This window comes from Puntigrus tetrazona, chromosome 6 (assembly GCF_018831695.1).
Source record: "Puntigrus tetrazona isolate hp1 chromosome 6, ASM1883169v1, whole genome shotgun sequence".
Classification (NCBI taxonomy): Eukaryota; Metazoa; Chordata; class Actinopteri; order Cypriniformes; family Cyprinidae; genus Puntigrus; species Puntigrus tetrazona.
Window position 1 is genome coordinate 4,659,099 of NC_056704.1, and position 16,743 is coordinate 4,675,841.

General features: G+C 36.0%; 1 protein-coding gene across 5 annotated transcripts in view; it reads left to right on the forward strand.

Moving 5' to 3' along the window:
- Positions 1 to 4,683: 4,683 nt before the first annotated feature.
- The window catches only part of kcnh7 (potassium channel, voltage gated eag related subfamily H, member 7), a 47,016-nt gene continuing 34,956 nt past the window's right edge, over positions 4,684 to 16,743 (forward strand). For 4 of the 5 annotated variants that reach the window (XM_043241910.1, XM_043241913.1, XM_043241912.1 and 1 more), the window contains exons 1-2: positions 4,684 to 5,349; positions 7,352 to 7,582. In XM_043241910.1, the coding sequence (XP_043097845.1) occupies positions 5,274 to 5,349; positions 7,352 to 7,582 (307 nt within the window). In that variant the 5' untranslated portion in view covers positions 4,684 to 5,273. The remainder of the gene's footprint in view (positions 5,350 to 7,351; positions 7,583 to 16,743) is intronic. The other variant, XM_043241911.1, reaches the window with a different exon arrangement.

Consider the following 16,743-nt stretch of genomic DNA (forward strand, 5'->3'; position numbering starts at 1 on the left):
ACAAACGGCAAGAACAGATGAGACAAAGATGAAACAAGAAAACGTGTCTTGCCATCAATCTTACCGTGAGAGTGAATCAGATTGATACAGTATCTTGATATAGCGTTCATTCACTTTCATTCACGCACTTGCTTTGTCTAACTACAGCTGTTTCTTTGTTTAACCATGTTTAATTCTGAACACATACCAGACTTCTGTTGGCTCTGATGTGAACAACTAGTGAAAGACAAACGATGTCCAGTTCAGTCAGTAAATTAATTAAATGCATAGTTCACCCAAAATCACATTAAAGTGTCTTCTGGTGAACACAAACAGTGATATTTGCTGTCCCCGTTGACATTCATAGCTTTTTATTTCCATACTATGGAAGTCGGTGGGGACCAGCAACTGTTTGGTTAGAAGCATTCTTCCAAATCTTGTGTGAATGAGATTTTGCGAATTATGTTCAACGGAAGAAACTTGATGAGGGTGATTTAAATAATGATGGAATTTTCATTTGTGGGTGAACTATCCAGAATATACGGATAGCTGATGCATAAAAACGGTTTATTTTAGTTTGAATTGAAATATAAATTAATATAAAAGGGCGTTGTGGCCAGCAACCATATCTCTCATTTACCATTTTAGATTTTATAAATGAGTTTTTAAAAGTAGACACATTAGACATATCGTGTAGATTATTGTGTGATGTGATCATAAAATCTCCATTTGTACCAATAATAAAAGAATTTGCAAGATGTTTCGATGTTAACCTCGCAACCTACTTTGTGTGAGCTACCCATGAGCATCTTAACACTTCTCGAGTTCACATTAATATCCTAAAGTGCAGATCTAGCGTGGGCAGCATAATCAAAAGAATGAGAATAAGACATGATCATTTGGAAATCGTTGAGTTGCCAAGAGAGACAAACTGCAATTCAGGGACAAATGATGATTTTACTCATGTTAATGAAAGAAAATTAAGGTTGGACTGTCGTGTCTTTAACTGTTGAAGAGGGCTCTTAATTACGCTCTCTCTCAAAAGAAAAAAATTCAATCAAACTGTTTTCAATCAAAAGTTCGCTTTAAACAGACTTTGTAAATGGAGGGATTTATTTATATAATTATTCTTTTATCTTTGTTTTTAGCTAGACGGGGGGACGAGATTAAATTCATTATATTATAATTAAAATTTTTCATTTAACAATGAGCTGTAAATTGGAGCGCGGGTCTTATGTGTGGGTGTTTGTGCCTGTTTGTTTGAAAGGATGTGAATGAAGGGAGCATAAGCAAACACCTAAATCCTGAATAATTTAGATCTCTTCGATTTCTTCCCGTGCCTGTGCTTCTACCTACAGCACAACCCAAACAGATGACGCCGGCATCTTAATTACCTAAAGAGTCTTCAATTATCAAGTTCGTTAGATAAGAAATTATACTTTTTGGAAAGGAAAATTGTGCAGGGTGTCGCTTCACGCAGAGGGCAATGTCAATGTAAGGAACTGTGTAATTACTGTAAATATAATTCAGTGTCTAAGTCAAGCGATATGTATTTAAATAATAATAATAAAAGATACACGCCGTGATTCAATTAGAGCAGCTTTCACTCCTACTGTTTTATCCAGCAGGGTTTGTTTTAAGTGAAGCATGCTTTAAAATATTGAGTAGGTATGATAGATGTAAATCTGCTGCCATCTGCTGTTTGATGAGATTCTGTACAACAATAGAACTGTGTTTTAAATTAAATTATCATTTAATATTACAGTCAATTAAAATCTGCTTATGGTTAGATTTCTCAGTCATTCTGACACGGTGTTATTTTAGTATTATATACTATTATAGTCAATTCATATTTTGAATTAGCCTCTGTTTTTATATTTTCAGTTTTCATTTTTAGTAATTCTATTACCCACTTTTGTTAGTTTTTTTAATGTAAAAATTACTGTCTAGGTTTAATGTTGTTTTTTTCTTCCTAATTTCTTAAAATCTTTATATATTATATAATTTAATAATAATTAACTTCAGATTTTTATGCAAAGCATGTATGATAGAGTGCCGGAAATGTTAAAAAACGACGATTTATCAACTGGAGTTATATGGATTACCATCATATTCTGTAATGTTCACTTTTTTAGTGAAGTTTTATTTTGAATGGTCATCTTTGGGTGTCCTATACATTAAATTGACACAGAGATGAATTATTTAGTATATTTGTCTAAAAATCTCTGTGCTCATCTGAGGGAAAAAAAAATAGGATTTTATGAAAGTGAGTAAATGATGAAAGAACGATCATTTGTGCATGCAGTATCCCTTTTCCTTCTAACTATCTGCATTCAGTGCTGTTACAGTCAGACAGCTGATGGCCATCATCTTGAGGGCAGAGGTTAGATGTCAGACCATGTTTCAGTGATACAGACATACTATCAAAACAGTGCTTAATTTGCAAAGTGTAGGACTGAGCTTGTGTTTAATTGATAATGGTTAGGCAGACGAAATCTTAGAGGCTGTGTAAGGTTTCTTTAGATCTCTTTAAATATCCACTCTGTTAATATTTGAAAGTAAAAAGCGAAACCCAGTAGGGTAAAGTCTGTCGAACAGAATGAGTTACCAAGTGACCATTTAAAAACGATTAAGAACTTTTATGTTTAATATATTGTATTTGGGTTTTTTTTTTTTCAAATGCCATGACAATTAGATTAGACTGTACAGAAATTGTCTTACATGTAAGTATTTTCATTTTTGGCTGAACTATCCCTTTAATATTGGATCATTTCCCAGAATAAATTAATAATATATTTATATGTATTTTTGTCTCATTTATTTGATTAGATTGTTCTTTAAAATTCAGGACTTGTGTGAGAATATGTATGCAGAAGTGCAAAGGATTCACAAACATTCAAGCAGTTTTAACAAGACAACGCAGTATTGTCATATTGTTAACCTAAATTATTATTTTTAGCTTGTTAAAAGCAGCAAAAGTACATTCCAGTGTGTGATATCACATCTGGTTACCTTTCATTTGTGTCTTATTTCCTTTTATTTTTATATTACATGTTATTGTGGTGTTTTATGTTGCATTTTTGTCGCTTTGTTTTTAAACATTTATATAAGTTATTGACGTATAGTAGGCTGTACTTTCATGAACTGTAGACTATATTGGCAATAAAATGTATTCCATAATTCTACATTGTCATCATGTTTCATGGTAAATTTTAGTAACCACACCTTGCTGGGTTTTTGTTATTATAAAACAAAAAATGCAATGAATGGAATAGATTTTAAATTCCGCTCCAATTTTAAGTCAGCTATATTAATTCTTTTGCTCTGAATTACACAGTGAACATATTTAATGCACTCCAGCCTAACACAACCTATAAAAAAACAAATCGCTGTTACACACATCGTCATAAAATCTCTCTCCTGTGACCTTCCCTTTTTTAGCTGTTTTAAAAATTGACAAGAGATCAAACTGGATTGCGGCAAAATAGCATTTGACATTCTGAGAAAATACAAATTAGTTTCCCACAGTGGCTCAAATACCCTGCCAAACACGCACACACTTACACACATCTTCTTTTTGTGCCAGTAAACCTCTCCATTACAGAGGAGCAGACATTAGCGATGGGGTCTGTGTCACTTTCTAAGTTTCATTCTTGTGAATATTGCATACAGTTGAATATTGATGAGTCGCACTGATAATTAATGAAGGAAAGAGCTGATTTACTGTAAGTGCTTCGGTTGTATCGTTTTGTTGATTTGCATTCAGTATGCCTGAAACTTTCATTTTCTCTCTCTCTCACACACACTGTACAGCGATCACATTTCGGTGAGATTTTAAGAGAGCGAGAAATGATACATTAATTTTGTCCAAAGTGACAGTAAAAATTTTTATTTTGTACGAATGCTGCTGTTTATCTAGTATCTTACCATCACATTCTGTTCACTGCATTATGCACTTTTTGACTTATTTTTTATAATGCATTCTCATGTTTTGACCGCTAGATGCCAGCACTGTTTTTTCTTCTTTTATCTTTTCCTCAGCGGGGTTTTCCTCATATTTCCGTGACATCAGAGGTCACGACGAGGCAATAATGATCTCCTAACAAACATTTAATTGCAGTAAACCAGTCAGCGTTTAAGCAGTGGAAAGTGCTGACGTGATTTCTTAGTCTTGAAGTTGAAGGAGGACGCGCGCGCGCACGTTCTCCACGGTCCTTAAACTGAATATATGGACGAGGCCTTGCAATAAGATTTACTTATTTTATTAATTTTTAAAAATTATTAAAAGGAGAGTGATCCTGAGTATTCTAGTGGATAGACGTTGCAGTAATACAAAGCATGTGTTATTCGTTTTCCAAATGTGCATTGCTGTGATTTAAAAAAAAAAACAACAACGTTTGAACACTTTCCTTATTCGTAATATGCTATAGACTGCTTTACTCGCCATTTTTGTTTTTGTTTTTTGCTTGCTGATTACGTTTTATTGAAAGCGGATTTTTATAGTGAAGGCTGTTATTTGATTTATGTATTCTTAATTATTAATGTAAAGCTTTCTATCTTTCAGTCAAAGTTCTTCTGTTTTTGGAGGATCGCTCTCTTTCCGGATTATTTCCAGCACCATGGACAGTCCCAAATTTACCACACACGCGAAAAACACTGTGCAAAGGTCGAGCCTATTTACTTTTCATGTCTTAGCCCGTTAAAGTTTACGTTTGCTGTCGCGTTTTTGCATAAACTCTTTAATTTATATATCCAGATAACACTGTAATTGACCTGCCTGATTTAGTCGCAGCTGCTCTTAAGTTCACTGTCATGGATATCCTAAAGGTGGAAAACGAAAACCACACGTGCTGTGGTGTTTGACGTGGTTTGCGGAGAGCGATCCGCGTGAACTGTGCCCTCCTCCCGGGCTTCTCTCGCGCAACACGGATATCGTTTCCTCGCGCGTCTTCTTGCACAGCGTCGCGCGCATTGCGCGAGGGCCCCTCGCGGAGAGACAGACGTCACTGCTGTCAGTTTGTGGCCGTTTGTCACGTCGGTGGGTTTCAGTTCGATTCTGATTCCGCTCAGACCCGCAGCCTCCTCGCAGAGCGCCTCGTTTTCTCGTCTTTCGTTTCAAACAGCGACTACCGGTGAAGACAACGACGGTAATGAATCACGGAAAGCGACAATCTGACGGTGGAAAGAAGGAGAAGACGTCGCCGGAATGACCCCCCACAAAGAAACGCGTTTCCTCGCGCTGCGCTCGTGAAGCTCATCCAACGGATTCAAAGGCGCACAACCAGCCGTCAATCATGCCGGTGCGACGAGGTCACGTCGCGCCACAGAACACGTTTCTCGGGATTATCATCCGCAAATTCGAGGGTCAAAGTGAGTGTCATCTTCCAGATGTTTCAGCAGCGTTTGTTTATTTCATTGCAACAATAAGAGCTGCATGTGGCGCGATTCAGTTACGGTTTATTGTTTAGTGTGACCTCCAAATAGGAAGAATTTACCTCAACACATTATCCGTGCAACTTATTTGAGCCTTACTTATATGTCCAAACTTAGAAATAGATCATTTGGTTTGTTAGCGTTGCACTATTACCGTTTCTAATTGATGTAAACATTGATTAGTTTACGGCGCAATAGATTCTGGATAGTGTTTGGATTCTTTCTAGCGACTCTTTCCATTAGTCATTAGGGAGGCAACTGTTCGTTTTTCACACAGTGTTCAGCTAACATGTCAGCATTTGAAAATGTCACCGTTTGTGTTGTGTTTGAGTGTTAATGTGTTTACTCACACTACCACGGGCGATCAGCTGAGGGGCCCAGTGTCCACTGCCAAAATATCACTCTTCCATGCCTTGCTGTCTCTGCTGTTTTCTCTCAAATATAACTGTTAATAGAGAAGGACAGTTCTCTGGTAGACAAAACGTTATGAACGTTTCTTGACAAGACCACTTGCATACATGTTTTTTGTAAAGGAACGTTCCAGGTTCAGTTGTTCTCAATCGGTGTTGGTTACCATAAAATCATTTAGGCTTGTCCGAGGTTTTTTTTTTTTTTTTTTAAATAGAAGAAAACTAGGCCAATTTTGGAGAATTAAAAAAAGGGGAAAAAGCATTCCAGCACTGTAGGCTACCTACATTCTTCTGTTATAAAATGTGAAGCTGGTTTTACAGGAAAAAGGTTATTAAATGTGTTTTCAAAGTACAATCATATCAGAACATATTGTTTGTGTTTTGTGGCTGTAATTTTGTAATACTGAAGTGCACAAATTAGCCCAGTCGACTCCCATTTTTTTATAGAAAAGGAAATTATGCCACAAATGCTTGATTGAGCTTTACTTATTGAACCTTAAATATTTAAATTGTTCCGTACTTTCAGATTTTTTGATGCATTACATTTCTCTCCATAAGGAATGCGTGGAAGGTTAATAATATTATTCTCCAACAAATGCAAATTTATTTTTATTTTTTTAATTGGTGTGAATAGCAGCGACCGAATAATCCATTTGTAATCAGATTGATGGCTTAATCAGACTGACAAACCTTCATGTAAATACCTTAATTGATCCGATTGAGTTTGAGCCAAATGAAATTTAGATCGGATTGGAAGGAGTGGTGTAGATCTTTTCTAATCTGATTTAGAGGACATGTAAATCCTTGATCAGATTGAGGACCAAAACTGAAAAGTACGGCATATGCGCAATAGTGCAGAAATTTCGTAATGATGCATGAGCATGGAGGGATCTGTTGTTGTTGTAGAATCAAGTGTCATGTTATTCTAAAATTCTTCTTCTGCTGATCGTCTGTGAAGTGGCGCAGAACAAAGTCCCATCAGTCCTCACTTCATACTCTCATTCACAGACGGCTTGTTTGGGCGATTTCACTGCTTGATAAAAGCAGCACGACACAAAGCTTCTTGTGCTCGTTGTCTCCTAATTAGGTCCCGAAATAGATAAATTTTAAGTCTGCTCTTTAAAACCTAAGAAAAGAAGCAACGGTAGGAGAATTGTACGTGAAAACATCTAGAAACTCTGTATGTTCTCAACCTGATCACTTTATAAAGTATTCATGCAAATACTGCATTCAGGTTCATCGATCGGAATGATTTCATTCCAAAAAAAACCTCCATGCGAACATAGCCAGTATAACATCATAAAATCTGGCAAGGCTTTCTGGCCATATGACTGAAATTTACAACCCTACAATTACTAATCTGCTAATTTACTAAGATACAGTCTGCCAAAAGCACAAGTGCTAGTACGTCAGAAAAAAGTAACATTTTTATAAAGGCTTTAAAAATGATTTACTATATCTTTTCACCTCCACTACCTGTACACACTTTTCTTTATAGCAAGAATTCTCCTTTCTGCCTGTTTCTACAGACAAGAGATTTGTCATAGCCAATGCACGTGTCCAGAACTGTGCCATCATCTACTGCAATGATGCCTTCTGTGAGATGACAGGGTTTTCCCGGCCGGACATCATGCAGAAGCCGTGCACCTGCGACTTCCTGCACGGACAGCTGACCAAGCGGCACGCTATTGCGCAGGTAGCACAGGCTCTCCTGGGCTCGGAGGAACGCAAAGTGGAGATCACATACCACCGCAAGGACGGTGAGTGTGTGAGCTTTACGTGTTTGTAGTAGTTTAATGAACCCGAGAATGGTTATGTTTATGGAATGCTCTGGTGTTGGTTAATGTCTCCATTTGAAGCCTCGGTGAAAAGATACAAGCCCTTTGCTTAAAACAAAAGAAAAAAATGTTTTATACAAAGTGCTGCAGAATGTATGCTGCAGAATGACCCTCTTCGCCTAAAATCCAATGATGTTCTTTGATTTGTGAATCAAATTTCTGTTCTTTACAGCAGAGGAAAAAATTTCCAATGTATATTTCTTTTTGTCGGTGTAATTTATTATATGTAAAATAACTTTTTTTTATTATTGAATAGTACCTTTATTTCCTTTTGCACAGATTTTCTAGGAATAAACCAATACTTTGGATATGGAATATAAACAGAGAGAAAGAGGAAGAGTAAAAAGCATGGAGCGCCTTTGAATTATTGCAGAGAAAGTTAAAGTCAGCACTGAAATGACAGCTCCTATTGTCTTCGACAGTTTTGCTTCAGATCACAGGCAAACTGCTGAGAGCTGAGATCGTTTTTTATCGTGCAGTGAAAGACTACTTGTCCTTAACAGAGGACATAGATTTTTTCTTTCTTGTACAAGAATCATTATAAGCCCCTTACACACATTAAACCCTGTAAATTACCGTAAAATTACCAGATTGGCTTTCCCTTAAATACAAAAACATGCTATTCACACGAGCGGTGGTGTTCTGGCTTTTTACTGTTAAGAGACCATTCAAACACGAGCCCCAAAATACTAGTAAACTCTGTGATGCCAGTCATTCTAAATGACCTTTAAACAATGTGCTGTTGTCTTCATCCGCCTGGATGAGGAAAAAGCAATTTAGTTTCACTGTCTGTGCAATTTAACAACCTTTTTTTGACCTCTCACTGACAGGCGCAAAGGACCGATCACACAGAACATGTTTTTGCAATAGGTTAAAACACGAGATGCTGCACAGTAATATCAGACTGCAGAGGGGCTGTGCTGATAAATGGAAATAAAGGCGACAAAGCTTACTGTAAACACTGCATAGTAATCATAGTATGCTTTTATGACTTTTTACATCCGTGCATCTTGACAATGTCTGTGCTTATACCAAGCATAATACCTCATACCTTACACTTTGTTCACACATAACATCACGGGAGTAATCTGAAGGTAATATTACAACTTCCTTTACCTCAAATTATCTGTATTTTTGAAAAAGCATTGTTTACACACAATCTCTAAATGCTCCCTATTAAAGACTATATATGTTTGAAAGAGTGCAATAGTTGGGTTTATGGAAATAAAAGCTCTATTAATTTTCTCCATATTAGAAATATTTTTTTAACCAATAACTTGTAAATCTTTAAAGATAGACATACTGTGAGCTACAAAATTGTTAATGTTTGGTACTTTGGTTGAAGTCATCCATTCAATTTATATTGTAATGTTTTTCATTAAATGTAATATATATTTTTTCAATAGATATAATAAACAGCTTTTATATTTATAATTAAGTTCAGTAATTCAGTTCAGTGCTTCCTGGCATTGTAATTCTTTTTCTTAAGTACTGTCTGTAATGTGATTCACTCATAGCTGATTGGCTTGGTTCATGGATTTTATTGCTTTAACAAATACTTTTTCTTAAAGAAATGGCAGAATTTTCTTATTTGGGTGAACTAACCCGTTTAATATACAAGCAAATGGCAAATCAGTGAGACCCAATTTTAATTGCGAAATAATATACAAATTGCTACTGTTTTGCTATATAATTTTTAAATTGTGATGGCAGCCAGTTAAAAAAAGGTTTTTTGTTTTCAGGAGCATGTGCTTTGAAAGAAAATACAAATAACTATAAGGGACACACATATTTGCCTAGTTCCAGGGGGTTATATGAGTGAAAAGGTTTTAAATGAATTAATGTATTAATACATAGCATGACTTTTTACAGCAGCACAAACCAGGGCCCTGTCCTGATTCAACAATATCAATATTCTGCCCTTATGTTTCACAGTACATGCAAAGACGCTTCATGTATTCACCTTATCATATGTACATATGTTTCTTCAGCACAGAAGCCATAACCACAACTATTACATTTCCTCTTAATTGAAGGTGTAAACTCATAATTGTGCATTATCCCAAAGGATATAATGCATTAGAGTCTTCACAGATCATTCATGCCCTTTAAAAATTCAGCAGCTGTTTAAGAGCCTTTGAAATAGAGTTCCTACCTGGAGTGAACATTCATATAATTCTTTCAGTCATGCTGCTCTGAGTTTAAAGAGCAGCCACAATTTATCTGACATCCCTTCTTCATTAAACCCCCTCTCTTCTCTTCGTAGTTAGCTCCCAAGGGGAACTTTGAGCTGTTTCTAGATCCTACTTTATTGTCAGATGACATATGTTGACTCCGTTCTGTATGTCTCTTAGACATCATATGAACATGATCTAATGGACATGTCGTTGGTTTCCACCCCAGAGACCACATATAAATTCAGTTCTCTCTCTCTCTCTCTGAGGTGTAAATGAGGCTGCTCTCCTCTCACTGAGCCGTAGCACAACACATTCTGGACCTGCTCTTTATAGTGATTTTAGTGGCATCTACTGTGAATGCATTAAACTGTGAACGATGAGCAGGTGCGTGCAGCCTTTTTAGAAAGCTTCTGTTTTTTTCTCCGTGTATAAAAATAGCAAAAATAGAAAATAAAACTAGAACAAAAGTGCTCTGTGTCTTTATGTAATTGTAGAACATTTTTAAACTAAACATTTTCTTTTCTATTTAGTTTTTAATCTGTAACGTATTATTGAACTCCATAGACCCATAGACAAGGCTCAATTGCTCCATCAAAACCAAACCATAAATGTGTCTTTTTATAAATTGGATTACGTTTAACATTCAAAGTTATTCACTTTTAAACTGAACGCAGTCGGTGTATAAAAACATATAGCCAAATCAAGGGCCCATACAATACGAAGTGTGTAAATAGAAGAGGGTTCTTTGCTGAAGAGGTTTGCTTCTAAGAACTACTGAAGTGTGTGGTCACATTAGAGCTTATTCAGTTACATTAGTCACACACACACACACACACACACACACACTGAATTGTGCCATACAAAGCTAGGTCCTCATGAGTATGGGTCATGCCTTATTTAGCATTTATATTGCAGTAGAATGTGATAGCCCTGCATAATTCTTCTGAGACTTCCTGTCTGAGAGGACACTGTTATCCTACACTGCTGGCTTGGCACATTCCCTGCTGCAAAGGATTTCATTCATTCAATAGAAATGAAGTAAATAATACATTTCAGTTAAAGCCATTTTTTGCGCCAGTGCATTGCCCACAATCCTTATCACTTTTGAGTGCCTTCTTTGTTATATTTGAAAAAAATTGTGAATTGTGGTTTCATCCCAAGTTGTTCTTGGGTATGTCATATTGATAATGTATCCGTAAAAATACCAATAACAAATATAGTAGAGATCCTTAGATAATGAACACTTACTGTAGTTTTAATGAACGTATTGTCACATATAGTACATGAGCCATCGATCTGCAAAGCATTATATTTTTTTATTACTGTTCTATTTAAGTTATGTTTTTTTTTAGATGACGTTTTTTGTTTTTTAAGGAAATGTTTGGAAAAGAGTGACCCATGACTCTCTATGTCTTTCATTCTTTGCGCTTTGCTTCTCTAATGAACATATGCTGTCATGTTGCCCTGCAGGCCTCTGTATGATTAATGAGCTGTGTTTATTAACACACGGCTCCACCAATCAGCACCTAGCTCCGTGTACCAGTCATTTTAAAGACTGAACACAAGCATGTCAAAGGCTGTATAAATGCTGTTAGTACAGAAACCAGGCGATGAACGGCAAATAATGACAGCCTGTTGTTCATACATTCAAAATGTACTTGCTTTTACATCTGGCTCACTTATTCCCTTCTTTTCAAACTCCGTTCGTCTAGCATGCATAATCATCTGGACTTACTCTTTAATGAAACTGGAATTATTCACACTTGTGCCTCTGTATCTTGTATCTTAATTCTGTGAAAATGAAATCTGTCGATACAGATCCTCTTTCTATTATGAGCAGATTAAATGTTACAGTTTCACTTTGGCAGAGACAGAAGAGAGAGGAGGACACACACACACAGAAAGAGGTATTTATAGCTCTTGTGCATTTGGTAGGTATGATGTTTGGAGTCTCTGCTCAGGGGAACAGAGACACAGACTGCACTGCTGTACTGTTAACCCACAGCAATATAGCAGAAACTAACCCTATCAGAACTGGTTGTTGTTATTTTTTTTACCAGGAATGTAAAATGCTTTGTTTGATTGTGAATCCTATTATCACTCAAAAGGAACAATATCACAGGTTTGTTTGTGGAAAAACTGCCGTGTTTTATTCCTACCAGATCATAAACACATATACACGTCCTGACAGACTACAAACCTTGTTTCATCACTATGAGTAGAATTAGTGAAGCACTGAGCAGATGAGTGTTAGAGCTCTGTAAAGAGATACAGATAGTCACTCTGAACCCATGAGCTCAACAGTCAGATGGGGATTGTGTTAACACGACTGGCCTCATCTTTAGTTCTACAAGACAACAGGCCACATTCATTCTAGTTTCAGCCTCCAACAACTTGCATGCTGACCATCATAGAGCAGGCATGATGGATTGTGAATCTGGGTGCATATTGGTTGTTACGTCATATAAAGACGTTACTTATTACCTTAAGGAGCTGTTTCTATAGCTGATCTAACCCTTAAATTCTGTTTTGTTGTTATATGTAATGCTTTTAGAGATGGAAAATAATAATTTTACTGGAACAGGACTAAAATTTCACAATTCTAGATTTCGGTTTCAATACTTCAGCAATAAATGCTAGCCTAACTAATGTAAAATATAAAAAAAGTTAAAATAACAGTAGTAAAAGAATATCTTAAATCACAAGCAAAAGTGCAATTACAAATAGAACATAACCACACAGTCTTCATTGAAATAAATCACTAAATAAAATATACAGTAATTAGATGTGACCACATGAAGAACATTTTTAGGTTTAAAAAAAATGTTGTCTCAAAAATTCCTGGTTACAAATTGACAGATTGCTGCAATAAATATTTAATTGAAATGTCTTATAACTTCAAGACTTCTCTCTGGAGACGTATGTTGGTGATTCTCAGCTCATTTAATCTGCATTTAGTTACACAAGTTCACTTAATGCTTCTGCCCAATTATAAGTATATGAAGTGTAAATGCTTTTGAGACACATTCCAAAACTCAGCCTCAAAAGAATTTACACTAGACATACAAGACGCACAATGAGTAAATGTAAATTGGTCTTTACTTTAGTTAATGACATAACTTTCTTGGGGTTGTGAATAGTTGGTTAGTTCTGGACATTCACTCTTACTCACAGTGAGGTCACAAGATTTGAAGCCTGATCTTTTTTGGAAAAAGTAGGCAAAAGCCACTTATAATGGGCTGGCTGACATGTTGACCATCAGTTGTGTGAGTGCGTTAACAGTGTTTTCTGTCTCTCCTGTAGTCCAATAATAACCAACCGTTCACACACATCTTAAAGACCAATCAGTCACAGTGAGTGTGTGTGTGGAGTTGGGTGGGGTGTGGTGGGGGGTTGCTTTGTATGGCTGCTCTGGGAAATTGAGATTGCAGACAATGAATAATTCAGCCAGACAGTTTCCTCACCTTATACATTCAGGTTATACTCATAAATGTAATGTATACCTTTTCACATAAACTCAAACGAGCACATCGGCACGTACACGCATGGTAATGTTGAACACCGCTGAATGGATTGCTCAAGAAACCATCTTTCAGGAAAAATGGTTCCATAAAAAAGAGGAAAGACACAGGATGAACTGTATGTATGCTCTTTTCTGTATTGTTTTGAAAAGGCATGATGGATAAATGTGAATGTGTGCATGTGCGTGTGTGTGTGTGTGTGTGTTCTGGACTGTAGGTGCGTATGGATTACTCTGTTTAAAGAAGTCTCCACAGGCTTTGTAGGTTTAATTATTGATAGTGGAAATAGAATCTAATGAAATTTCCATCGTCTTGAAACAAGAACTTGAGCTTAATGCATTCTGTATGTTTATATACAGAAGAAAGTATATACTGCTTTCTATAGAAAGCAGAAATATCATCCCCTTCTAAATTAAAAAGCATGCGACCTTAAATAAGACATGGGAATATTGTTTTGGGAATAAATGTAAATCATGTGATTTGTCAGCCAATATTTATTAGTTTCTGCTTAGAGATGCTTTTTCACCCAATGTTTTTAGTGTAACTGTAAATGCATTATTTTGGTCAAAGTTCTCTCTTAGGAAAGCTCAACCTTAAAGGGGTGCACACATCTCAAATAACAGTGGAAATTAACTCATGGACTGTGAAACTGAGGATTGTGTCTCATGTACGCGAAGCGGACAACCAATGTGGCAGAGTTGCTAATTTTTTTAACAGCTCTTCCCCTACACATTACATAGTCCAGCTCAGGACATTTGCACAGTTTATATGTGGGAAATGAAAATTACAACTTGAGCAGTACTTTAGCTGAATTTCTTTTTCTCTCATGGTGTGATGGTTGCCTGATCGATGCAGCTGCTGCTCAGGAAACTTGTCAGAGTTTGAAAGAAAACAGCGTGATCAAACCCATAAAAATGCTGCTAAAATTGTACTACAATAAGAGTGCTGGTTCCACATGGCAGTACTATTTCATCAAAGACAAAAAAAAATCCTTTGAGAATAATGTATTCTCTGGCTACACAACAGTGTGGCTCTGATCACTATGATTGTTCAGCTTGGAAAGTAAAAATGTCCAACTTTCTTAAAAAACAGCTTGCAGGTATATGAAGTCATACCAACATATTGGCAGCTGTACACACATATGAACATTCAAGCAAAAAAGATGCCCCAGTGAGTTAGTTGGTCTCATTTACTAATAACTGCAGATTATTCATATTTATTCACAGAAGAAAAACTTTCTCACTAAAACATTCTGCCTATTTCATAATACATGCATACACACACACACACACACACACACACATTTGTTCTTAACCTCACTTTAATGCTAATGAATTTGGAGTATTCTGAAATAGCTACCATAATTTACATTAAACACACCCAAAATAAAAGGGGTTTCCCCACAACCTTTCATAACTCAGCAACTCATTAAGAAGGCCATGTACTGTTTCAATTATTCATTATGTTTTTTAAATCATTCTAAAATGGATTTTTGAACCATGATTTGTTCATGAAAATCTTTGTATGCAGATATCACACACACATTTGCATGCACGTTTCCGTGTGGCATGATAAAACGTATACGTTTATGTGGTAACAAATAAACTGGTATTATTCAAGTCAAATTTCTTATCTAACATGGCTGAATCTATCTGGTAATATTGCGTGACAATCAGCAACAAATCTGACTGCTGTTACAAGACAAGGTCAGATCAGATAGAAATAGCTCACAGTATCGTGATAACAAAGAAACAATGCAGGCATTGCTGCTTGCTTGATTTACCCACAAAATGACTTTTGTTGATATAACCTAGTTTGTCAGGTGAATTATTAAAAAATAAAAGCACATTTTTAGGCTACCCGAAAACAAATGTGTTTAAAGTGGAGATACTGGTGAAGCAAAAAATAATTGATCATAAATAAATCCAGTATCCAGATAAATTCAGGTCTGTTATTTTTGTACCAGTTGGCAATGGCAGGCTTAATATGGCTTAACTCTTTAATAGTTTAAATTCATTAATGCTGAAAGCTCAGTGTGCCCTGTTAACCTCTCTCAGTGCATCTTGCTAGTTTGACTGTGGTTTCTCCTGCTTTACACACTCAATACAAGCATCAGATCGCATTTCCTTTAAGACGTCATTGGGTCATCAGATTCATTCTTTATTTATGTAGGCCGTGGTAATGGGTTGATTTTAAAGTCAACATTGCCTGAAACATGCGTATGTTTGTTATGGGTGTGTGTATATTCACAACCATATATACAAAACATATACAGTACCGTTCACTTCAAACTCTTTCCCAAACTGAGAACTAGGAAAAATTGTCCTGCGTGTCCTATGGATCAATAAATATATTGAGTCAATAAAAATCTCTTTGCATTATGTAGAACATTAAAGCGATCCCTTTTTAGACACTTAGAAAGTAGAAACTCGATTTATATATAACTTTATAATGTAGTATTAAAAATGTAAACATATTTTTCTAATATATATATATAAATAAATATACAAATTTGCTGGAGGTTTTTCATCTGCCCCACTAGACTACTTAATTCATTTAAAGCGGCACCATAGCAGCATGAAATTCAAGCGTTTAAAGCACTTATTCAGTTCCATAGGGCTAATCTCTTAAGCTTCTCTTGTCCTTTCACTCTACACACACACACACACATACACACACGCAAACAAGAATTTCCCCCATTGGTTTCCTCAATTTGCCTCTCACCTAGGTTAATGCCGAACATAACCAACCAGGACTGTTTGAGATTAAAACTCTGCAAACATTTTCTGCTGTAATACGGATATTTATGCTCAGTCATGCAATAAATTCCATTCCACACAGAGCTAAGCCAATATTCAAAGAATCCAAATGGCATCATAAGCTTTGGAAGATACCACTATAGGCCAGTTTATTTAAATGTTTACTATTTACTATTAAAATGTTCATTATAGTTTATTTTTGTAAAAAAAATTTTAGACGCCAAACATTATATACCTTTTATGATAATGTAGCATAAAATTCGTAGAATTTTTATTTTAGTCTTTATAATTTTATAGTACTTTTTTCTGTCACTCTTAGATTTTATTATATAAAATTTGTGAAAATTTTTTGAAGAGGAAATGGATTCAAGGTGTGGAGGTAGAAAGTCTTGTATAGAGCGTGAAACATCTGTCCGTCACCAAGTTTCTGGCTTGGTATAATCTAAAAACAAACTACTGGAGCTTAAAATGCTTTTCTTGCAGGTTTCTCCTCATGGCCTAGAGTGATCGTGCAGCATCTCTCTCCCTGTCTCAGGATGTATTGCATTATGTGGTAATACTGACAGTGATGTAGTGGAGGGGCATAACCTGCTTACTCTGGGTATACCCGCCTCTCGTTTTCCATT